The 25,916-nt window shown below is 47.5% G+C and overlaps 1 protein-coding gene across 1 annotated transcript in view; it reads right to left on the bottom strand.

Annotated features, from left to right (window-relative positions):
- aldh3b1 (aldehyde dehydrogenase 3 family, member B1) overlaps window positions 1-25,916 on the bottom strand; it is a 309,412-nt gene that overhangs the window by 245,018 nt on the left and 38,478 nt on the right. Inside the window, exon 5 of the mRNA XM_041174008.1 lies at window positions 25,002-25,083. Coding sequence (XP_041029942.1) covers window positions 25,002-25,083 — 82 coding nt within the window. The remainder of the gene's footprint in view (window positions 1-25,001; window positions 25,084-25,916) is intronic.

Here is a 25,916-nt window from a genome sequence, read left to right as displayed (position 1 = left end):
CTCCAATATAAACCTCCCTCTGTCCCTCCAATATAAACCTCCCTCTGTCCCTCCAATATAAACCTCCCTCTGTCCCTCCAATATAAACCTCCCTCTGTCCCTCCAATATAAACCTCCCTCTGTCCCTCCAATATAAACCTCCCTCTGTCCCTCCAATATAAACCTCCCTCTGTCCCTCCAATATAAACCTCCCTCTGTCCCTCCAATATAAACCTCCCTCTGTCCCTCCAATATAAACCTCCCTCTGTCCCTCCAATATAAACCTCCCTCTGTCCCTCCAATATAAACCTCCCTCTGTCCCTCCAATATAAACCTCCCTCTGTCCCTCCAATATAAACCTCCCTCTGTCCCTCCAATATAAACCTCCCTCTGTCCCTCCAATATAAACCTCCCTCTGTCCCTCCAATATAAACCTCCCTCTGTCCCTCCAATATAAACCTCCCTCTGTCCCTCCAATATAAACCTCCCTCTGTCCCTCCAATATAAACCTCCCTCTGTCCCTCCAATATAAACCTCCCTCTGTCCCTCCAATATAAACCTCCCTCTGTCCCTCCAATATAAACCTCCCTCTGTCCCTCCAATATAAACCTCCCTCTGTCCCTCCAATATAAACCTCCCTCTGTCCCTCCAATATAAACCTCCCTCTGTCCCTCCAATATAAACCTCCCTCTGTCCCTCCAATATAAACCTCCCTCTGTCCCTCCAATATAAACCTCCCTCTGTCCCTCCAATATAAACCTCCCTCTGTCCCTCCAATATAAACCTCCCTCTGTCCCTCCAATATAAACCTCCCTCTGTCCCTCCAATATAAACCTCCCTCTGTCCCTCCAATATAAACCTCCCTCTGTCCCTCCAATATAAACCTCCCTCTGTCCCTCCAATATAAACCTCCCTCTGTCCCTCCAATATAAACCTCCCTCTGTCCCTCCAATATAAACCTCCCTCTGTCCCTCCAATATAAACCTCCCTCTGTCCCTCCAATATAAACCTCCCTCTGTCCCTCCAATATAAACCTCCCTCTGTCCCTCCAATATAAACCTCCCTCTGTCCCTCCAATATAAACCTCCCTCTGTCCCTCCAATATAAACCTCCCTCTGTCCCTCCAATATAAACCTCCCTCTGTCCCTCCAATATAAACCTCCCTCTGTCCCTCCAATATAAACCTCCCTCTGTCCCTCCAATATAAACCTCCCTCTGTCCCTCCAATATAAACCTCCCTCTGTCCCTCCAATATAAACCTCCCTCTGTCCCTCCAATATAAACCTCCCTCTGTCCCTCCAATATAAACCTCCCTCCCTCCAATATAAACCTCCCTCTGTCCCTCCAATATAAACCTCCCTCTGTCCCTCCAATATAAACCTCCCTCTGTCCCTCCAATATAAACCTCCCTCTGTCCCTCCAATATAAACCTCCCTCTGTCCCTCCAATATAAACCTCCCTCTGTCCCTCCAATATAAACCTCCCTCTGTCCCTCCAATATAAACCTCCCTCTGTCCCTCCAATATAAACCTCCCTCTGTCCCTCCAATATAAACCTCCCTCTGTCCCTCCAATATAAACCTCCCTCTGTCCCTCCAATATAAACCTCCCTCTGTCCCTCCAATATAAACCTCCCTCTGTCCCTCCAATATAAACCTCCCTCTGTCCCTCCAATATAAACCTCCCTCTGTCCCTCCAATATAAACCTCCCTCTGTCCCTCCAATATAAACCTCCCTCTGTCCCTCCAATATAAACCTCCCTCTGTCCCTCCAATATAAACCTCCCTCTGTCCCTCCAATATAAACCTCCCTCTGTCCCTCCAATATAAACCTCCCTCTGTCCCTCCAATATAAACCTCCCTCTGTCCCTCCAATATAAACCTCCCTCTGTCCCTCCAATATAAACCTCCCTCTGTCCCTCCAATATAAACCTCCCTCTGTCCCTCCAATATAAACCTCCCTCTGTCCCTCCAATATAAACCTCCCTCTGTCCCTCCAATATAAACCTCCCTCTGTCCCTCCAATATAAACCTCCCTCTGTCCCTCCAATATAAACCTCCCTCTGTCCCTCCAATATAAACCTCCCTCTGTCCCTCCAATATAAACCTCCCTCTGTCCCTCCAATATAAACCTCCCTCTGTCCCTCCAATATAAACCTCCCTCTGTCCCTCCAATATAAACCTCCCTCTGTCCCTCCAATATAAACCTCCCTCTGTCCCTCCAATATAAACCTCCCTCTGTCCCTCCAATATAAACCTCCCTCTGTCCCTCCAATATAAACCTCCCTCTGTCCCTCCAATATAAACCTCCCTCTGTCCCTCCAATATAAACCTCCCTCTGTCCCTCCAATATAAACCTCCCTCTGTCCCTCCAATATAAACCTCCCTCTGTCCCTCCAATATAAACCTCCCTCTGTCCCTCCAATATAAACCTCCCTCTGTCCCTCCAATATAAACCTCCCTCTGTCCCTCCAATATAAACCTCCCTCTGTCCCTCCAATATAAACCTCCCTCTGTCCCTCCAATATAAACCTCCCTCTGTCCCTCCAATATAAACCTCCCTCTGTCCCTCCAATATAAACCTCCCTCTGTCCCTCCAATATAAACCTCCCTCTGTCCCTCCAATATAAACCTCCCTCTGTCCCTCCAATATAAACCTCCCTCTGTCCCTCCAATATAAACCTCCCTCTGTCCCTCCAATATAAACCTCCCTCTGTCCCTCCAATATAAACCTCCCTCTGTCCCTCCAATATAAACCTCCCTCTGTCCCTCCAATATAAACCTCCCTCTGTCCCTCCAATATAAACCTCCCTCTGTCCCTCCAATATAAACCTCCCTCTGTCCCTCCAATATAAACCTCCCTCTGTCCCTCCAATATAAACCTCCCTCTGTCCCTCCAATATAAACCTCCCTCTGTCCCTCCAATATAAACCTCCCTCTGTCCCTCCAATATAAACCTCCCTCTGTCCCTCCAATATAAACCTCCCTCTGTCCCTCCAATATAAACCTCCCTCTGTCCCTCCAATATAAACCTCCCTCTGTCCCTCCAATATAAACCTCCCTCTGTCCTCCAATATAAACCTCCCTCTGTCCCTCCAATATAAACCTCCCTCTGTCCCTCCAATATAAACCTCCCTCTGTCCCTCCAATATAAACCTCCCTCTGTCCCTCCAATATAAACCTCCCTCTGTCCCTCCAATATAAACCTCCCTCTGTCCTCCAATATAAACCTCCCTCTGTCCCTCCAATATAAACCTCCCTCTGTCCCTCCAATATAAACCTCCCTCTGTCCCTCCAATATAAACCTCCCTCTGTCCCTCCAATATAAACCTCCCTCTGTCCCTCCAATATAAACCTCCCTCTGTCCCTCCAATATAAACCTCCCTCTGTCCCTCCAATATAAACCTCCCTCTGTCCCTCCAATATAAACCTCCCTCTGTCCCTCCAATATAAACCTCCCTCTGTCCCTCCAATATAAACCTCCCTCTGTCCCTCCAATATAAACCTCCCTCTGTCCCTCCAATATAAACCTCCCTCTGTCCCTCCAATATAAACCTCCCTCTGTCCCTCCAATATAAACCTCCCTCTGTCCCTCCAATATAAACCTCCCTCTGTCCCTCCAATATAAACCTCCCTCTGTCCCTCCAATATAAACCTCCCTCTGTCCCTCCAATATAAACCTCCCTCTGTCCCTCCAATATAAACCTCCCTCTGTCCCTCCAATATAAACCTCCCTCTGTCCCTCCAATATAAACCTCCCTCTGTCCCTCCAATATAAACCTCCCTCTGTCCCTCCAATATAAACCTCCCTCTGTCCCTCCAATATAAACCTCCCTCTGTCCCTCCAATATAAACCTCCCTCTGTCCCTCCAATATAAACCTCCCTCTGTCCCTCCAATATAAACCTCCCTCTGTCCCTCCAATATAAACCTCCCTCTGTCCCTCCAATATAAACCTCCCTCTGTCCCTCCAATATAAACCTCCCTCTGTCCCTCCAATATAAACCTCCCTCTGTCCCTCCAATATAAACCTCCCTCTGTCCCTCCAATATAAACCTCCCTCTGTCCCTCCAATATAAACCTCCCTCTGTCCCTCCAATATAAACCTCCCTCTGTCCCTCCAATATAAACCTCCCTCTGTCCCTCCAATATAAACCTCCCTCTGTCCCTCCAATATAAACCTCCCTCTGTCCCTCCAATATAAACCTCCCTCTGTCCCTCCAATATAAACCTCCCTCTGTCCCTCCAATATAAACCTCCCTCTGTCCCTCCAATATAAACCTCCCTCTGTCCCTCCAATATAAACCTCCCTCTGTCCCTCCAATATAAACCTCCCTCTGTCCCTCCAATATAAACCTCCCTCTGTCCCTCCAATATAAACCTCCCTCTGTCCCTCCAATATAAACCTCCCTCTGTCCCTCCAATATAAACCTCCCTCTGTCCCTCCAATATAAACCTCCCTCTGTCCCTCCAATATAAACCTCCCTCTGTCCCTCCAATATAAACCTCCCTCTGTCCCTCCAATATAAACCTCCCTCTGTCCCTCCAATATAAACCTCCCTCTGTCCCTCCAATATAAACCTCCCTCTGTCCCTCCAATATAAACCTCCCTCTGTCCCTCCAATATAAACCTCCCTCTGTCCCTCCAATATAAACCTCCCTCTGTCCCTCCAATATAAACCTCCCTCTGTCCCTCCAATATAAACCTCCCTCTGTCCCTCCAATATAAACCTCCCTCTGTCCCTCCAATATAAACCTCCCTCTGTCCCTCCAATATAAACCTCCCTCTGTCCCTCCAATATAAACCTCCCTCTGTCCCTCCAATATAAACCTCCCTCTGTCCCTCCAATATAAACCTCCCTCTGTCCCTCCAATATAAACCTCCCTCTGTCCCTCCAATATAAACCTCCCTCTGTCCCTCCAATATAAACCTCCCTCTGTCCCTCCAATATAAACCTCCCTCTGTCCCTCCAATATAAACCTCCCTCTGTCCCTCCAATATAAACCTCCCTCTGTCCCTCCAATATAAACCTCCCTCTGTCCCTCCAATATAAACCTCCCTCTGTCCCTCCAATATAAACCTCCCTCTGTCCCTCCAATATAAACCTCCCTCTGTCCCTCCAATATAAACCTCCCTCTGTCCCTCCAATATAAACCTCCCTCTGTCCCTCCAATATAAACCTCCCTCTGTCCCTCCAATATAAACCTCCCTCTGTCCCTCCAATATAAACCTCCCTCTGTCCCTCCAATATAAACCTCCCTCTGTCCCTCCAATATAAACCTCCCTCTGTCCCTCCAATATAAACCTCCCTCTGTCCCTCCAATATAAACCTCCCTCTGTCCCTCCAATATAAACCTCCCTCTGTCCCTCCAATATAAACCTCCCTCTGTCCCTCCAATATAAACCTCCCTCTGTCCCTCCAATATAAACCTCCCTCTGTCCCTCCAATATAAACCTCCCTCTGTCCCTCCAATATAAACCTCCCTCTGTCCCTCCAATATAAACCTCCCTCTGTCCCTCCAATATAAACCTCCCTCTGTCCCTCCAATATAAACCTCCCTCTGTCCCTCCAATATAAACCTCCCTCTGTCCCTCCAATATAAACCTCCCTCTGTCCCTCCAATATAAACCTCCCTCTGTCCCTCCAATATAAACCTCCCTCTGTCCCTCCAATATAAACCTCCCTCTGTCCCTCCAATATAAACCTCCCTCTGTCCCTCCAATATAAACCTCCCTCTGTCCCTCCAATATAAACCTCTCTCTGTCCCTCCAATATAAACCTCCCTCTGCCCCTCCAATATAAACCTCCCTCTGCCCCTCCAATATAAACCTCCCTCTGTCCCTCCAATATAAACCTCCCTCTGTCCCTCCAATATAAACTTCCCTCTGTCCCTCCAATATAAACCTCCCTCAGTCCCTCCAATATAAACCTCCCTCTGTCCCTCCAATATAAACCTCCCTCTGTCCCTCCAATATAAACCTCCCTCAGTCCCTCCAATATAAACCTCCCTCTGTCCCTCCAATATAAACCTCCCTCTGTCCCTCCAATATAAACCTCCCTCTGTCCCTCCAATATAAACCTCCCTCTGTCCCTCCAATATAAACCTCCCTCTGTCCCTCCAATATAAACCTCCCTCTGTCCCTCAATATAAACCTCCCTCTGTCCCTCCAATATAAACCTCCCTCTGTCCCTCCAATATAAACCTCCCTCTGTCCCTCCAATATAAACCTCCCTCTGTCCCTCCAATATAAACCTCCCTCTGTCCCTCCAATATAAACCTCCCTCTGTCCCTCCAATATAAACCTCTCTCTGTCCCTCCAATATAAACCTCCCTCTGTCCCTCCAATATAAACATCCCTCTGTCCCTCCAATATAAACCTCCCTCAGTCCCTCCAATATAAACCTCCCTCTGTCCCTCCAATATAAACCTCCCTCTGTCCCTCCAATATAAACCTCCCTCAGTCCCTCCAATATAAACCTCCCTCTGTCCCTCCAATATAAACCTCCCTCTGTCCCTCCAATATAAACCTCCCTCAGTCCCTCCAATATAAACCTCCCTCAGTCCCTCCAATATAAACCTCCCTCTGTCCCTCCAATATAAACCTCCCTCTGTCCCTCCAATATAAACCTCCCTCAGTCCCTCCAATATAAACCTCCCTCTGTCCCTCCAATATAAACCTCCCTCTGCTACTCCAATATAAACCTCCCTCTGTCCCTCCAATATAAACCTCCCTCTGTCCCTCCAATATAAACATCCCTCAGTCCCTCCAATATAAACCTCCCTCAGTCCCTCCAATATAAACCTCCCTCTGCTACTCCAATATAAACCTCCCTCTGTCCCTCCAATATAAACCTCCCTCTGTCCCTCCAATATAAACCTCCCTCTGTCCCTCCAATTTAAACCTCCCTCAGTCCCTCCAATATAAACCTCCCTCAGTCCCTCCAATATAAACCTCCCTCTGTCCCTCCAATATAAACCTCCTCTGTCCCTCCAATATAAACCTCCCTCAGTCCCTCCAATATAAACCTCCCTCTGTCGCTCCAATATAAACCTCCCTCTGTCCCTCCAATATAAACCTCCCTCTGTCGCTCCAATATAAACCTCCCTCTGTCCCTCCAATATAAACGTCCCTCTGTCCCTCCAATATAAACCTCCCTCTGCTACTCCAATATAAACCTCCCTCTGTCCCTCCAATATAAACCTCCCTCTGTCCCTCCAATATAAACTTCGCTCTGTCCCTCCAATATAAACCTCCCTCTGTCCCTCCAATATAAACCTCCCTCTGTCCCTCCAATACAAACCACCCTCTGTCCCTCCAATATAAACCTCCCTCTGTCCCTCCAATACAAACCACCCTCTGTCCCTCCAATATAAACCTCCCTCTGCTACTCCAATATAAACCTCCCTCTGTCCCTCCAATACAAACCACCCTCTGTCCCTCCAATATAAACCTCCCTCTGCTACTCCAATATAAACCTCCCTCTGTCCCTCCAATATAAACCTCCCTCTGTCCCTCCAATATAAACTTCGCTCTGTCCCTCCAATATAAACCTCCCTCTGTCCCTCCAATATAAACCTCCCTCTGTCCCTCCAATACAAACCACCCTCTGTCCCTCCAATATAAACCTCCCTCTGTCCCTCCAATATAAACCTCCCTCTGTCCCTCCAATATAAACCTCCCTCTGTCCCTCCAATATAAACCTCCCTCTGTCCCTCCAATATAAACCTCCCTCTGTCCCTCCAATATAAACCTCCCTCTGTCCCTCCAATATAAACCTCCCTCTGTCCCTCCAATATAAACTTCCCTCTGTCCCTCCAATATAAACCTCCCTCTGTCCCTCGAATATAAACCTCCCTCTGTCCCTCCAATATAAACCTCCCTCTGTCCCTCCAATATAAACCTCCCTCTGTCCCTCCAATATAAACCTCCCTCTGTCCCTCCAATATAAACCTCCCTCTGTCCCTCCAATATAAACCTCCCTCTGTCCCTCCAATATAAACCTCCCTCACTCCCTCCAATATAAACCTCCCTCTGTCCCTCCAATATAAACCTCCCTCTGTCCCTCCAATATAAACCTCCCTCTGTCCCTCCAATATAAACCTCCCTCTGCCCCTACAATATAAACCTCCCTCTGTCCCTCCAATATAAACTTCCCTCTGTCCCTCCAATATAAACCTCCCTCAGTCCCTCCAATATAAACCTCCCTCTGTCCCTCCAATATAAACCTCCCTCTGTCCCTCCAATATAAACTTCCCTCTGTCCCTCCAATATAAACCTCCCTCTGTCCCTCCAATATAAACTTCCCTCTGTCCCTCCAATATAAACCTCCCTCAGTCCCTCCAATATAAACCTCCCTCTGTCCCTCCAATATAAACCTCCCTCAGTCCCTCCAATATAAACCTCCCTCTGTCCCTCAATATAAACCTCCCTCTGTCCCTCCAATATAAACCTCCCTCTGTCCCTCCAATATAAACCTCCCTCTGTCCCTCCAATATAAACCTCCCTCTGTCCCTCCAATATAAACTTCCCTCTGTCCCTCCAATATAAACCTCCCTCTGTCCCTCCAATATAAACCTCCCTCTGTCCCTCCAATATAAACCTCCCTCTGTCCCTCCAATATAAACCTCCCTCTGTCCCTCCAATATAAACCTCCCTCTGCCCATCCAATATAAACCTCCCTCTGTCCCTCCAATATAAACCTCCCTCTGTCCCTCCAATATAAACCTCCCTCTGCCCATCCAATATAAACCTCCCTCTGTCCCTCCAATAAAAACCTCCCTCTGTCCCTCCAATATAAACCTCTCTCTGTCCCTCCAATATAAACCTCTCTCTGTCCCTCCAATATAAACCTCCCTCTGTCCCTCCAATATAAACCTCCCTCAGTCCCTCCAATATAAACCTCCCTCTGTCCCTCAATATAAACCTCCCTCTGCCCCTCCAATATAAACCTCCCTCTGTCACTCCAATATAAACCTCCCTCTGTCCCTCCAATATAAACCTCCCTCAGTCCCTCCAATATAAACCTCCCTCTGTCCCTCCAATATAAACCTCCTCTGTCCCTCCAATATAAACCTCCCTCTGCCCCTACAATATAAACCTCCCTCTGTCCCTCCAATATAAACCTCCCTCTGTCCCTCCAATATAAACCTCCCTCAGTCCCTCCAATATAAACCTCCCTCTGTCCCTCAATATAAACCTCCCTCTGTCCCTGCAATATAAACCTCCCTCTGTCCCTCAATATAAACCTCCCTCTGTCCCTCCAATATAAACCTCCCTCTGTCCCTCCAATATAAACTTCCCTCTGTCCCTCCAATATAAACCTCCCTCTGTCCCTCCAATATAAACCTCCCTCTGTCCCTCCAATATAAACTTCCCTCTGTCCCTCCAATATAAACCTCCCTCTGTCACTCCAATATAAACTTCCCTCTGTCCCTCCAATATAAACCTCCCTCTGTCCCTCCAATATAAACCTCCCTCTGTCCCTCCAATATAAACCTCCCTCAGTCCCTCCAATATAAACCTCCCTCTGTCCCTCAATATAAACCTCCCTCTGTCCCTGCAATATAAACCTCCCTCTGTCCCTCAATATAAACCTCCCTCTGTCCCTCCAATATAAACCTCCCTCTGTCCCTCAATATAAACCTCCCTCTGTCCCTCCAATATAAACCTCCCTCTGTCCCTCCAATATAAACCTCCCTCTGTCCCTCCAATATAAACCTCCCTCTGTCCCTCCAATATAAACCTCCCTCTGTCCCTCCAATATAAACCTCCCTCTGTCCCTCCAATATAAACCTCCCTCTGTCCCTCCAATATAAACCTCCCTCTGTCCCTCCAATATAAACCTCCCTCTGCTACTCCAATATAAACCTCCCTCTGTCCCTCCAATATAAACCTCCCTCTGTCCCTCAATATAAACCTCCCTCTGTCCCTCCAATATAAACCTCCCTCTGTCCCTCAATATAAACCTCCCTCTGTCCCTCCAATATAAACCTCCCTCTGTCCCTCAATATAAACCTCCCTCTGTCCCTCCAATATAAACCTCCCTCCGTCCCTCAATATAAACCTCCCTCTGTCCCTCCAATATAAACCTCCCTCTGTCCCTCCAATATAAACCTCCCTCTGTCCCTCCAATATAAACCTCCCTCTGTCCCTCCAATATAAACCTCCCTCTGTCCCTCCAATATAAACCTCCCTCTGTCCCTCCAATATAAACCTCCCTCTGTCCCTCCAATATAAACCTCCCTCTGCTACTCCAATATAAACCTCCCTCTGTCCCTCCAATATAAACCTCCCTCTGTCCCTCCAATATAAACCTCCCTCTGTCCCTCCAATATAAACCTCCCTCTGTCCCTCCAATATAAACCTCCCTCTGTCCCTCCAATATAAACCTCCCTCTGTCCCTCCAATATAAACCTCCCTCTGTCCCTCCAATATAAACCTCCCTCTGTCCCTCAATATAAACCTCCCTCTGTCCCTCCAATATAAACCTCCCTCTGTCCCTCCAATATAAACCTCCCTCTGTCCCTCCAATATAAACCTCCCTCTGTCCCTCCAATATAAACCTCCCTCTGTCCCTCCAATATAAACCTCCCTCTGTCCCTCCAATATAAACCTCCCTCTGTCCCTCCAATATAAACCTCCCTCTGTCCCTCCAATATAAACATCCCTCTGTCCCTCCAATATAAACCTCCCTCTGTCCCTCCAATATAAACCTCCCTCTGTCCCTCCAATATAAACCTCCCTCTGTCCCTCCAATATAAACCTCCCTCTGTCCCTCCAATATAAACCTCCCTCTGTCCCTCCAATATAAACCTCCCTCAGTCCCTCCAATATAAACCTCCCTCTGTCCCTCCAATATAAACCTCCCTCTGCTACTCCAATATAAACCTCCCTCTGTCCCTCCAATATAAACCTCCCTCTGTCCCTCCAATATAAACCTCCCTCTGTCCCTCCAATATAAACCTCCCTCTGTCCCTCCAATATAAACCTCCCTCAGTCCCTCCAATATAAACCTCCCTCTGTCCCTCCAATATAAACCTCCCTCTGTCCCTCCAATATAAACCTCCCTCTGTCCCTCCAATATAAACCTCCCTCTGTCCCTCCAATATAAACCACTCTCTGACCCTCCAATATAAACCTCCCTCTGCTACTCCAATATAAACCTCCCTCTGTCCCTCCAATATAAACCTCCCTCTGCTACTCCAATATAAACCTCCCTCTGCCCCTACAATATAAACCTCCCTCTGTCCCTCCAATATAAACCTCCCTCTGTCCCTCCAATATAAACATCCCTCAGTCCCTCCAATATAAACTTCCCTCTGTCCCTCCAATATAAACCTCCCTCTGTCCCTCCAATATAAACCTCCCTCTGCTACTCCAATATAAACCTCCCTCTGTCCCTCCAATATAAACCTCCCTCTGTCCCTCCAATATAAACCTCCCTCTGTCCCTCCAATATAAACCTCCCTCAGTCCCTCCAATATAAACCACTCTCTGTCCCTCCAATATAAACCTCCCTCTGTCCCTCCAATATAAAACTCCCTCTGTCCCTCCAATATAAACCTCCCTCAGTCCCTCCAATATAAACCACTCTCTGACCCTCCAATATAAACCTCCCTCTGTCCCTCCAATATAAACATCCCTCAGTCCCTCCAATATAAACTTCCCTCTGTCCCTCCAATATAAACCTCCCTCTGTCCCTCCAATATAAACCTCCCTCTGTCCCTCCAATATAAACCTCCCTCTGTCCCTCCAATATAAACCTCCCTCTGTCCCTCCAATATAAACCTCCCTCTGTCCCTCCAATATAAACCTCCCTCTGTCCCTCCAATATAAACCTCCCTCTGTCCCTCCAATATAAACCTCCCTCTGTCCCTCAATATAAACCTCCCTCTGTCCCTCCAATATAAACCTCCCTCAGTCCCTCCAATATAAACCACCCTCTGTCCCTCCAATATAAACCTCCCTCTGTCCCTCCAATATAAACCTCCCTCTGCTACTCCAATATAAACCTCCCTCTGTCCCTCCAATATAAACCTCCCTCTGTCCCTCCAATATAAACCTCCCTCAGTCCCTCCAATATAAACCTCCCTCTGTCCCTCCAATATAAACCTCCCTCTGTCCCTCCAATATAAACATCCCTCTGTCCCTCCAATATAAACCACCCTCTGTCCCTCCAATATAAACCTCCCTCTGTCCCTCCAATATAAACCTCCCTCTGCTACTCCAATATAAACCTCCCTCTGTCCCTCCAATATAAACCTCCCTCTGTCCCTCCAATATAAACCTCCCTCAGTCCCTCCAATATAAACCACCCTCTGTCCCTCCAATATAAACCTCCCTCTGTCCCTCCAATATAAACCTCCCTCTGTCCCTCCAATATAAACTTCCCTCTGCTACTCCAATATAAACCTCCCTCTGTCCCTCCAATATAAACCTCCCTCTGTCCCTCCAATATAAACCTCCCTCTGTCCCTCCAATATAAACCTCCCTCTGTCCCTCCAATATAAACCTCCCTCTGCCCCTCCAATATAAACCTCCCTCTGTCCCTCCAATATAAACCTCCCTCTGTCCCTCCAATATAAACCACCCTCTGTCCCTCCAATATAAACCTCCCTCTGTCCCTCCAATATAAACCTCCCTCTGTCCCTACAATATAAACCTCCCTCTGTCCCTCCAATATAAACCTCCCTCTGTCCCTCCAATATAAACCTCCCTCTGTCCCTCCAATATAAACCTCCCTCTGTCCCTCCAATATAAACCTCCCTCTGTCCCTCCAATATAAACCTCCCTCTGTCCCTCCAATATAAACCTCCCTCAGTCCCTCCAATATAAACCTCCCACTGTAACTCCAATATAAACCTCCCTCTGTCCCTCCAATATAAACCTCCCTCTGTCCCTCCAATATAAACCTCCCTCTGTCCCTCCAATATAAACCTCCCTCTGTCCCTCCAATATAAACCTCCCTCTGTCCCTCCAATATAAACCTCCCTCTGTACCTCCAATATAAACCTCCCTCTGTCCCTCCAATATAAACCTCCCTCTGTCCCTCCAATATAAAACACCCTCTGTCCCTCCAATATAAACCTCCCTCTGTCCCTCCAATATAAACCTCCCTCTGTCCCTCCAATATAAACCTCCCTCTTTCCCTCCAATATAAACCTCCCTCTTTCCCTCCAATATGAACCTCCCTCAGTCCCTCCAATATAAACCTCCCTCTTTCCCTCCAATATAAACCTCCCTCAGTCCCTCCAATATAAACCTCCCTCTGTCCCTCCAATATAAACCTCCCTCTGTCCCTCCAATATAAACCTCCCTCTGTCCCTCCAATATAAACCTCCCTCTGTCCCTCCAATATAAACCTCCCTCTGTCCCTCCAATATAAACCTCCCTCTGTCCCTCCAATATAAACCTCCCTCTGTCCCTCCAATATAAACCTCCCTCTGTCCCTCCAATACAAACCTCCCTCTGTCCCTCCAATATAAACCTCCCTCTGTCCCTCCAATATAAACCTCCCTCTGTCCCTCCAATACAAACCTCCCTCTGTCCCTCCAATATAAACCTCCCTCTGTCCCTCCAATATAAACCTCCCTCTGTCCCTCCAATATAAACCTCCCTCTGTCCCTCCAATATAAACCTCCCTCTGTCCCTCCAATATAAACATCCCTCTGTCCCTCCAATATAAACCTCCCTCAGTCCCTCCAATATAAACCTCCCTCTGTCCCTCCAATACAAACCTCCCTCTGTCCCTCCAATATAAACCTCCCTCTGTCCCTCCAATATAAACATCCCTCTGTCCCTCCAATATAAACCTCCCTCAGTCCCTCCAATATAAACCTCCCTCTGTCCCTCCAATATAAACCTCCCTCTGTCCCTCCAATATAAACATCCCTCTGTCCCTCCAATATAAACCTCCCTCAGTCCCTCCAATATAAACCTCCCTCTGTCCCTCCAATATAAACCTCCCTCAGTCCCTCCAATATAAACCTCCCTCTGTCCCTCCAATATAAACATCCCTCAGTCCCTCCAATATAAACCTCCCTCAGTCCCTCCAATATAAACCTCCCTCTGCTACTCCAATATAAACCTCCCTCTGTCCCTCCAATATAAACCTCCCTCTGTCCCTCCAATATAAACCTCCCTCTGTCCCTCCAATATAAACCTCCCTCAGTCCCTCCAATATAAACCTCCCTCTGCTACTCCAATATAAACCTCCCTCTGTCCCTCAATATAAACCTCCCTCTGTCCCTCCAATATAAACCTCCCTCTGTCACTCCAATATAAACCTCCCTCTGCTACTCCAATATAAACCTCCCTCTGTCCCTCCAATATAAACCTCCCTCTGTCCCTCCAATATAAACCTCCCTCTGTCCCTCCAATATAAACCTCCCTCACTCCCTCCAATATAAACCTCCCTCTGTCCCTCCAATGTAAACCTCCCTCTGTCCCTCCAATATAAACCTCCCTCTGTCCCTCCAATATAAACCTCCCTCTGTCCCTCCAATATAAACCTCCCTCAGTCCCTCCAATATAAACCTCCCTCTGTCCCTCCAATATAAACCTCCCTCTGTCCCTCCAATATAAACCTCCCTCTGTCCCTCCAATATAAACCTCCCTCTGTCCCTCAATATAAACCTCCCTCTGTCCCTCCAATATAAACCTCCCTCTGTCCCTCCAATATAAACCTCCCTCTGTCCCTCCAATATAAACCTCCCTCTGTCCCTCCAATATAAACCTCCCTCTGTCCCTCCAATATAAACCTCCCTCTGTCCCTCCAATATAAACCTCCCTCTGTCCCTCCAATATAAACCTCCCTCTGTCCCTCCAATATAAACCTCCCTCTGTCCCTCCAATATAAACCTCCCTCTGTCCCTCCAATATAAACCTCCCTCTGTCCCTCCAATATAAACCTCCCTCTGTCCCTCCAATATAAACCTCCCTCTGTCCCTCCAATATAAACCTCCCTCTGTCCCTCCAATATAAACCTCCCTCAGTCCCTCCAATATAAACCTCCCTCTGTCCCTCCAATATAAACCTCCCTCTGCTACTCCAATATAAACCTCCCTCTGTCCCTCCAATATAAACCTCCCTCTGTCCCTCCAATATAAACCTCCCTCTGTCCCTCCAATATAAACATCCCTCAGTCCCTCCAATATAAACCTCCCTCAGTCCCTCCAATATAAACCTCCCTCTGCTACTCCAATATAAACCTCCCTCTGTCCCTCCAATATAAACCTCCCTCTGTCCCTCCAATATAAACCTCCCTCTGTCCCTCCAATATAAACCTCCCTCTGTCCCTCCAATATAAACATCCCTCTGTCCCTCCAATATAAACCTCCCTCAGTCCCTCCAATATAAACATCCCTCTGTCCCTCCAATATAAACCTCCTCTGTCGCTCCAATATAAACCTCCCTCTGTCCCTCCAATATAAACCTCCCTCTGCTACTCCAATATAAACCTCCCTCTGTCCCTCCAATATAAACTTCGCTCTGTCCCTCCAATATAAACCTCCCTCAGTCCCTCCAATATAAACCTCCCTCTGTCCCTCCAATATAAACCTCCCTCTGTCCCTCCAATATAAACCTCCCTCACTCCCTCCAATATAAACCTCCCTCTGTCCCTCCAATATAAACCTCCCTCTGTCCCTCCAATATAAACCTCCCTCTGTCCCTCCAATATAAACCTCCCTCTGTCCCTCCAATATAAACCTCCCTCTGTCCCTCCAATATAAACCTCCCTCAGTCCCTCCAATATAAACCTCCCTCTGTCCCTCCAATATAAACCTCCCTCTGTCCCTCCAATATAAACCTCCCTCTGTCCCTCCAATATAAACCTCCCTCTGTCCCTCCAATATAAACCTCCCTCTGTCCCTCCAATATAAACCTCCCTCTGTCCCTCCAATAAAAACCTCCCTCAGTCCCTCCAATATAAACCTCCCTCTGTCCCTCCAATATAAACCTCCCTCTGTCCCTCCAATATAAACCTCCCTCTGTCCCTCCAATATAAACCTCCCTCTGTCCCTCCAATATAAACCTCCCTCTGTCCCTCCAATATAAACCTCCCTCTGTCCCTCCAATATAAACCTCCATCTGTCCCTCCAATATAAACCTCCCTCTGTCCCTCCAATATAAACCTCCCTCTGTCCCTCCAATATAAACCTCCCTCTGTCCCTCCAATATAAACCTCCCTCTGTCCCTCCAATATAAACCTCCCTCTGTCCCTCCAATATAAACCTCCCTCTGTCCCTCCAATATAAACCTCCCTCTGTCCCTCCAATATAAACCTCCCTCTGTCCCTCCAATATAAACTTCCCTCTGTCCCTCCAATATAAACCTCCCTCTGTCCCTCCAATATAAACCTCCCTCTGTCCCTCCAATATAAACCTCCCTCTGTCCCTCCAATATAAACCTCCCTCTGTCCCTCCAATATAAACCTCCCTCTGTCCCTCCAATATAAACCTCCCTCTGTCCCTCCAATATAAACCTCCCTCTGTCCCTCCAATATAAACCTCCCTCTGTCCCTCCAATATAAACCTCCCTCTGTCCCTCCAATATAAACCTCCCTCTGTCCCTCCAATATAAACCTCCCTCTGTCCCTCCAATATAAACCTCCCTCTGTCCCTCCAATATAAACCTCCCTCTGTCCCTCCAATATAAACCTCCCTCTGTCCCTCCAATATAAACCTCCCTCTGTCCCTCCAATATAAACCTCCCTCTGTCCCTCCAATATAAACCTCCCTCTGTCCCTCCAATATAAACCTCCCTCTGTCCCTCCAATATAAACCTCCCTCTGTCCCTCCAATATAAACCTCCCTCTGTCCCTCCAATATAAACCTCCCTCTGTCCCTCCAATATAAACCTCCCTCTGTCCCTCCAATATAAACCTCCCTCTGTCCCTCCAATATAAACCTCCCTCTGTCCCTCCAATATAAACCTCCCTCTGTCCCTCCAATATAAACCTCCCTCTGTCCCTCCAATATAAACCTCCCTCTGTCCCTCCAATATAAACCTCCCTCTGTCCCTCCAATATAAACCTCCCTCTGTCCCTCCAATATAAACCTCCCTCTGTCCCTCCAATATAAACCTCCCTCTGTCCCTCCAATATAAACCTCCCTCTGTCCCTCCAATATAAACCTCCCTCTGTCCCTCCAATATAAACCTCCCTCTGCCCCTCCAATATAAACCTCCCTCTGTCACTCCAATATAAACCTCCCTCTGTCACTCCAATATAAACCTCCCTCTGTCCCTCCAATAAAAACCTCCCTCTGTCCCTCCAATATAAACCTCCCTCAGTCCCTCCAATATAAACCTCCCTCTGTCCCTCCAATATAAACCTCCCTCTGTCACTCCAATATAAACTTCGCTCTGTCCCTCCAATATAAACCTCCCTCTGTCCCTCCAATATAAACCTCCCTCTGTCCCTCCAATATAAACCTTCCTCTGTCCCTCCAATATAAACCTCCCTCTGTCCCTCCAATATAAACCTCCCTCTGTCACTCCAATATAAACCTCTCTCTGTCCCTCCAATATAAACCTCCCTCTGTCCCTCCAATATAAACCTCCCTCTGCCCCTCCAATATAAACCTCCCTCTGTCCCTCCAATATAAACCTCCTCTGTCCCTCCAATATAAACGTCCCTCTGTCCCTCCAATATAAACCTCCCTCTGTCCCTCCAATATAAACCTCCCTCTGCCCCTCCAATATAAACCTCCCTCTGTCCCTCCAATATAAACCTCCCTCTGTCCCTCCAATATAAACCTCCCTCTGCCCCTCCAATATAAACCTCCCTCTGTCCCTCCAATATAAACCTCCCTCTGCCCCTCCAATATAAACCTCCCTCTGTCCCTCCAATATAAACCTCCCTCTGTCCCTCCAATATAAACCTCCCTCTGTCCCTCCAATATAAACCTCCCTCTGTCCCTCCAATATAAACTTCGCTCTGTCCCTCCAATATAAACCTCCCTCTGTCCCTCCAATATAAACCTCCCTCTGTCCCTCCAATATAAACCTCCCTCTGTCCCTCCAATATAAACTTCCCTCTGTCCCTCCAATATAAACCTCCCTCTGTCCCTCCAATATAAACCTCCCTCAGTCCCTCCAATATAAACCTCCCTCTGTCCCTCAATATAAACCTCCCTCTGTCCCTGCAATATAAACCTCCCTCTGTCCCTCAATATAAACCTCCCTCTGTCCCTCCAATATAAACCTCCCTCTGTCCCTCAATATAAACCTCCCTCTGTCCCTCCAATATAAACCTCCCTCTGTCCCTCCAATATAAACCTCCCTCTGTCCCTCCAATATAAACCTCCCTCTGTCCCTCCAATATAAACCTCCCTCTGTCCCTCCAATATAAACCTCCCTCTGTCCCTCCAATATAAACCTCCCTCTGTCCCTCCAATATAAACCTCCCTCTGTCCCTCCAATATAAACCTCCCTCTGTCCCTCAATATAAACCTCCCTCAGTCCCTCCAATATAAACCTACCTCTGTCCCTCCAATATAAACCTCCCTCTGTCCCTCCAATATAAACCTCCCTCTGCCCCTCCAATATAAACCTCCCTCTGTCCCTCCAATATAAACCTCCCTCTGCTACTCCAATATAAACCTCCCTCTGTCCCTCCAATATAAACCTCCCTCTGTCCCTCCAATATAAACATCCCTCTGCCCCTACAATATAAACCTCCCTCTGTCCCTCCAATATAAACCTCCCTCTGTCCCTCCAATATAAACCTCCCTCTGTCCCTCCAATATAAACCTCCCTCTGTCCCTCCAATATAAACCTCCCTCTGTCCCTCCAATATAAACCTCCCTCTGCCCCTCCAATATAAACCTCCCTCTGTCCCTCCAATATAAACCTCCCTCTGTCCCTCCAATATAAACCTCCCTCTGCTACTCCAATATAAACCTCCCTCTGCCCCTACAATATAAACCTCCCTCAGTCCCTCCAATATAAACCTCCCTCTGTCCCTCCAATATAAACATCCCTCAGTCCCTCCAATATAAACTTCCCTCTGTCCCTCCAATATAAACCTCCCTCTGTCCCTCCAATATAAACCTCCCTCTGTCCCTCCAATATAAACCTCCCTCTGACCCTCCAATATAAACCTCCCTCTGTCCCTCCAATATAAACATCCCTCAGTCCCTCCAATATAAACTTCCCTCTGTCCCTCCAATATAAACCTCCCTCTGTCCCTCCAATATAAACCTCCCTCTGTCCCTCCAATATAAACCTCCCTCTGTCCCTCCAATATAAACCTCCCTCTGTCCCTCCAATATAAACCTCCCTCTGTCCCTCCAATATAAACCTCCCTCTGTCCCTCCAATATAAACCTCCCTCTGCTACTCCAATATAAACCTCCCTCTGTCCCTCCAATATAAACCTCCCTCTGTCCCTCCAATATAAACCACCCTCTGTCCCTCCAATATAAACCTCCCTCTGTCCCTCCAATATAAACCTCCCTCTGTCCCTCCAATATAAACCTCCCTCTGTCCCTCCAATATAAACCTCCCTCTGTCCCTCCAATATAAACCTCCCTCTGCTACTCCAATATAAACCTCCCTCTGTCCCTCCAATATAAACCTCCCTCTGTCCCTCCAATATAAACCTCCCTCAGTCCCTCCAATATAAACCACCCTCTGTCCCTCCAATATAAACCTCCCTCTGTCCCTCCAATATAAACCTCCCTCTGCTACTCCAATATAAACCTCCCTCTGTCCCTCCAATATAAACCTCCCTCTGTCCCTCCAATATAAAACTCCCTCAGTCCCTCCAATATAAACCTCCCTCTGTCCCTCCAATATAAACCTCCCTCTGCTACTCCAATATAAACCTCCCTCTGTCCCTCCAATATAAACCTCCCTCTGTCCCTCCAATATAAACCTCCCTCAGTCCCTCCAATATAAACCACCCTCTGTCCCTCCAATATAAACCTCCCTCTGTCCCTCCAATATAAACCTCCCTCTGCTACTCCAATATAAACCTCCCTCTGTCCCTCCAATATAAACCTCCCTCTGTCCCTCCAATATAAACCTCCCTCTGTCCCTCCAATATAAACCTCCCTCTGCTACTCCAATATAAACCACCCTCTGTCCCTCCAATATAAACATCCCTCTGTCCCTCCAATATAAACCTCCCTCAGTCCCTCCAATATAAACCTCCCTCTGTCCCTCCAATATAAACCTCCCTCTGTCCCTCCAATATAAACCTCCCTCTGTCCCTCCAATATAAACCTCCCTCAGTCCCTCCAATATAAACCTCCCTCTGTCCCTCCAATATAAACCGCCCTCTGTCCCTCCAATATAAACCTCCCTCAGTCCCTCCATTATAAACCTCCCTGTGTCCCTCCAATATAAACCTCCCTCTGTCCCTCCAATATAAACCTCACTCTGTCCCTCCAATATAAACCACCCTCTGTCCCTCCAATATAAACCTCCCTCTGTCCCTCCAATATAAACCTCCCTCAGTCCCTCCAATATAAACCTCCCTCTTTCCCTCCAATATGAACCTCCCTCAGTCCCTCCAATATAAACCTCCCTCTGTCCCTCCAATATAAACCTCCCTCAGTCCCTCCAATATAAACCTCCCTCTGTCCCTCCAATATAAACCTCCCTCTGTCCCTCCAATATAAACCTCCCTCTGTCCCTCCAATACAAACCTCCCTCTGTCCCTCCAATATAAACCTCCCTCTGTCCCTCCAATATAAACATCCCTCTGTCCCTCCAATATAAACCTCCCTCAGTCCCTCCAATATAAACCTCCCTCTGTCCCTCCAATATAAACCTCCCTCAGTCCCTCCAATATAAACCTCCCTCTGTCCCTCCAATATAAACCTCCCTCTGTCCCTCCAATATAAACATCCCTCTGTCCCTCCAATATAAACCTCCCTCAGTCCCTCCAATATAAACCTCCCTCTGTCCCTCCAATATAAACCTCCCTCAGTCCCTCCAATATAAACCTCCCTCTGTCCCTCCAATATAAACCTCCCTCTGTCCCTCCAATATAAACCTCCCTCTGTCCCTCCAATATAAACCTCCCTCTGTCCGTCCAATATAAACCTCCCTCAGTCCCTCCAATATAAACCTCCCTGTGTCCCTCAATATAAACCTCCCTCTGTCCCTCCAATATAAACCTCCCTCTGTCCCTCCAATATAAAACTCCCTCTGTCCCTCCAATATAAACCTCCCTCTGTCCCTCCAATATAAACCTCCCTCTGTCCCTCCAATATAAACCTCCCTCTGTCCCTCCAATATAAACCTCCCTCAGTCCCTCCAATATAAACCTCCCTCTGTCCCTCCAATATAAACCTCCCTCTGTACCTCCAATATAAACCTCCCTCTGTCCCTCCAATATAAACTTCCCTCTGTCCCTCCAATATAAACCTCCCTCAGTCCCTCCAATATAAACCTCCCTCTGTCCCTCCAATATAAACCTCCTCTGTCCCTCCAATATAAACCTCCCTCTGTCCCTCCAATATAAACCTCCCTCAGTCCCTCCAATATAAACCTCCTCTGTCCCTCCAATATAAACCTCCCTCTGTCCCTCCAATATAAACCTCCTCTGTCCCTCCAATATAAACCTCCCTCTGTCCCTCCAATATAAACCTCCCTCAGTCCCTCCAATATAAACCTCCCTCAGTCCCTCCAATATAAACCTCCCTCTGTCCCTCCAATATAAACCTCCCTCAGTCCCTCCAATATAAACCACTCTCAGTCCCTCCAATATAAACCTCCTCTGTCCCTCCAATATAAACCTCCCTCTGTCCCTCAATATAAACCTCCCTCTGTCCCTCCAATATAAACCTCCCTCAGTCCCTCCAATATAAACCTCCCTCTGTCCCTCAATATAAACCTCCCTCTGTCCCTCCAATATAAACCTCCCTCAGTCCCTCCAATATAAACCACTCTCAGTCCCTCCAATATAAACCTCCTCTGTCCCTCCAATATAAACCTCCCTCTGTCCCTCCAATATAAACCACCCTCTGTCCCTCCAATATAAACCTCCCTCTGTCCCTCAATATAAACCTCCCTCTGTCCCTCCAATATAAACCTCCTCTGTCCCTCCAATATAAACCTCCCTCTGTCCCTCCAATATAAACCTCCCTCAGTCCCTCCAATATAAACCTCCCTCTCTCCCTCCAATATAAACCTCCCTCTGTCCCTCCAATATAAACCTCCCTCAGTCCCTCCAATATAAACCTCCCTCTGTCCCTCCAATATAAACCTCCCTCTGTCCCTCCAATATAAACCTCCCTCTGTCCCTCCAATATAAACCTCCCTCTGTCCCTCCAATATAAACCTCCCTCAGTCCCTCCAATATAAACCTCCCTCTTTCCCTCCAATATAAACCTCCCTCTGTCCCTCCAATATAAACCTCCATCTGTCCCTCCAATATAATCCTCCCTCAGTCCCTCCAATATAAACCTCCTCTGTCCCTCCAATATAAACCTCCCTCTGTCCCTCCAATATAAACCTCCCTCTGTCCCTCCAATATAAACCTCCCTCTGTCCCTCCAATATAAACCTCCCTCTGTCCCTCCAATATAAACCTCCCTCTGTCCCTCCAATATAAACCTCCCTCTGTCCCTCCAATATAAACCTCCCTCTGTCCTTCCAATATAAACCTCCCTCTGTCCCTCCAATATAAACCTCCCTCTGTCCCTCCAATATAAACCTCCCTCAGTCCCTCCAATATAAACCTCCCTCTGTCCCTCCAATATAAACCACTCTCTGTCCCTCCAATATAAACCTCCCTCTGTCCCTCCAATATAAACCACTCTCTGTCCCTCCAATATAAACCTCCCTCTGTCCCTCCAATATAAACCACTCTCTGTCCCTCCAATATAAACCTCCCTCTGTCCCTCCAATATAAACCACTCTCTGTCCCTCCAATATAAACCTCCCTCTGTCCCTCCAATATAAACCACTCTCTGTCCCTCCAATATAAACCTCCCTCTGTCCCTCCAATATAAACCACTCTCTGTCCCTCCAATATAAACCTCCCTCTGTCCCTCCAATATAAACCTCCCTCTGTCCCTCCAATATAAACCTCCCTCTGTCCCTCCAATATAAACCTCCCTCTGTCCTTCCAATATAAACCTCCCTCTGTCCCTCCAATATAAACCTCCCTCTGTCCCTCCAATATAAACCTCCCTCAGTCCCTCCAATATAAACCTCCCTCTGTCCCTCCAATATAAACCACTCTCTGTCCCTCCAATATAAACCTCCCTCTGTCCCTCCAATATAAACCTCCCTCTGTCCCTCCAATATAAACCTCCCTCAGTCCCTCCAATATAAACCTCCCTCTGTCCCTCCAATATAAACCACTCTCTGTCCCTCCAATATAAACCTCCCTCTGTCCCTCCAATATAAACCTTCCTCAGTCCCTCCAATATAAACCTCCCTCTGTCCCTCCAATATAAACCTCCCTCTGTCCCTCCAATATAAAACTCCCTCTGTCCCTCCAATATAAACCTCCCTCTGTCCCTCAATATAAACTTCCCTCTGTCCCTCCAATATAAACCTCCCTCTGTCCCTCCAATATAAACCTCCCTCTGTCCCTCAATATAAACCTCCCTCTGTCCCTCCAATATAAACCACTCTCTGTCCCTCCAATATAAACCTCCCTCTGTCCCTCCAATATAAACCTCCCTCTGTCCCTCAATATAAACTTCCCTCTGTCCCTCCAATATAAACCTCCCTCTGTCCCTCCAATATAAACCTCCCTCTGTCCCTCCAATATAAACCTCCCTCTGTCCCTCCAATATAAACCTCCCTCTGTCCCTCCAATATAAACTTCCCTCTGTCCCTCCAATATAAAACTCCCTCTGTCCCTCCAATATAAACCTCCCTCTGTCCCTCCAATATAAACCTCCCTCTGTCCCTCCAATATAAACCTCCCTCTGTCCCTCCAATATAAACTTCCCTCTGTCCCTCCAATATAAACCTCCCTCTGTCCCTCCAATATAAACCTCCCTCTGTCCCTCCAATATAAAACTCCCTCTGTCCCTCCAATATAAAACTCCCTCTGTCCCTCCAATATAAACCTCCCTCTTTCCCTCCAATATAAACCTCCCTCTGTCCCTCCAATATAAACCTCCCTCTGTCCCTCCCATATAAACCTCCCTCTGTCCCTCCAATATAAACCTCCCTCTGTCCCTCCATTATAAACCTCCCTCAGTCCCTACAATATAAACCTCCCTCTGTCCCTCCAATATAAACCTCCCTCTGTCCCTCCAATATAAACCTCCCTCTGTCCCTCCAATATAAACCTCCCTCAGTCCCTCCAATATAAACCTCCCTCTGTCCCTCCAATATAAACCTCCCTCTGTCCCTCCAATATAAACCTCCCTCTGTCCCTCCAATATAAACCTCCCTCAGTCCCTCCAATATAAACTTCCCTCTGTCCCTCCAATATAAACTTCCCTCTGTCCCTCCAATATAAACCTCCCTCTGTCCCTCCAATATAAACCTCCCTCTGTCCCTCCAATATAAACTTCCCTCTGTCCCTCCAATATAAACCTCCCTCAGTCCCTCCAATATAAACCTCCCTCTGTCCCTCCAATATAAACCTCCCTCTGTCCCTCCAATATAAACCTCCCTCAGTCCCTCCAATATAAACTTCCCTCTGTCCCTCCAATATAAACTTCCCTCTGTCCCTCCAATATAAACCTCCCTCTGTCCCTCCAATATAAACCTCCCTCTGTCCCTCCAATATAAACCTCCCTCAGTCCCTCCAATATAAACTTCCCTCTGTCCCTCCAATATAAACTTCCCTCTGTCCCTCCAATATAAACCTCCCTCTGTCCCTCCAATATAAACCTCCCTCTGTCCCTCCAATATAAACCTCCCTCTATCCCTCCAATATAAACCTCCCTCAGTCCCTCCAATATAAACCTCCCTCAGTCCCTCCAATATAAACCTCCCTCAGTCCCTCCAATATAAGCCTCCCTCAGTCCCTCCAATATAAACCTCCCTCCGTGCTGGTGTCCAGGCCAGACCCCTTTGTTATCTTTTACACACACTTACCTGTGTAGAAGATGTAATCAAACTTGAATTGCAGAAGTTTCCTGGTCTCAACTGGTCCACCATTGAAAACAGCAAAACACTCCTGGAAAGGCACACATTTCATCAGGCTCAATATTAAAGTTCCTTCTACACTGTTTATAACCCTCCCAGGACAGGTACAGCACAGGGTTAGATACAGAGTAAATCTCCCTCTACACTGTCCCCATCAAACACTCCCAGGACAGGTACAGCACGGGGTTAGATACAGAGTAAAGCTGCCTCTACACTGTCCCCATCAAACACTCCCAGGACAGGTACAGCACAGGGTTAGATACAGAGTAAAGCTCCCTCTACACTGTCCCCATCAAACACTCCCAGGACAGGTACAGCACAGGGTTAGATACAGAGTAAAGCTGCCTCTACACTGTCCCCATCAAACACTCCCAGGACAGGTACAGCACAGGGTTAGATACAGAGTAAAGCTCCCTCTACACTGTCCCCATCAAACACTCCCAGGACAGGTACAGCACAGGGTTAGATACAGAGTAAAGCACCCTCTACACTGTCCCCATCAAACACTCCCAGGACAGGTACAGCACGGGGTTAGATACAGAGTAAAGCTGCCTCTACACTGTCCCCATCAAACACTCCCAGGACAGGTACAACATGGGGTTAGATACAGAGTAAATCTCCCTCTACACTGTCCCCATCAAACACTCCCAGGACAGGTACAGCACAGGGTTAGATACAGAGTAAAGCTCCCTCTACACTGTCCCCATCAAACACTCCCAGGACGGGTACAGCACGGGGTTAGATACAGAGTAAAGCTCCCTCTGCACCGTCCCCATCAAACACTCCCAGGACAGGTACAACATGGGGTTAGATACAGAGTAAATCTGCCTCTACACTGTCCCCATCAAACACTCCCAGGACAGG

Source organism: Carcharodon carcharias, chromosome 24 (genome assembly GCF_017639515.1).
Source record: "Carcharodon carcharias isolate sCarCar2 chromosome 24, sCarCar2.pri, whole genome shotgun sequence".
NCBI classification, from domain to species: domain Eukaryota; kingdom Metazoa; phylum Chordata; class Chondrichthyes; order Lamniformes; family Lamnidae; genus Carcharodon; species Carcharodon carcharias.
This window is presented reverse-complemented; position numbering and strand designations above follow the sequence as displayed.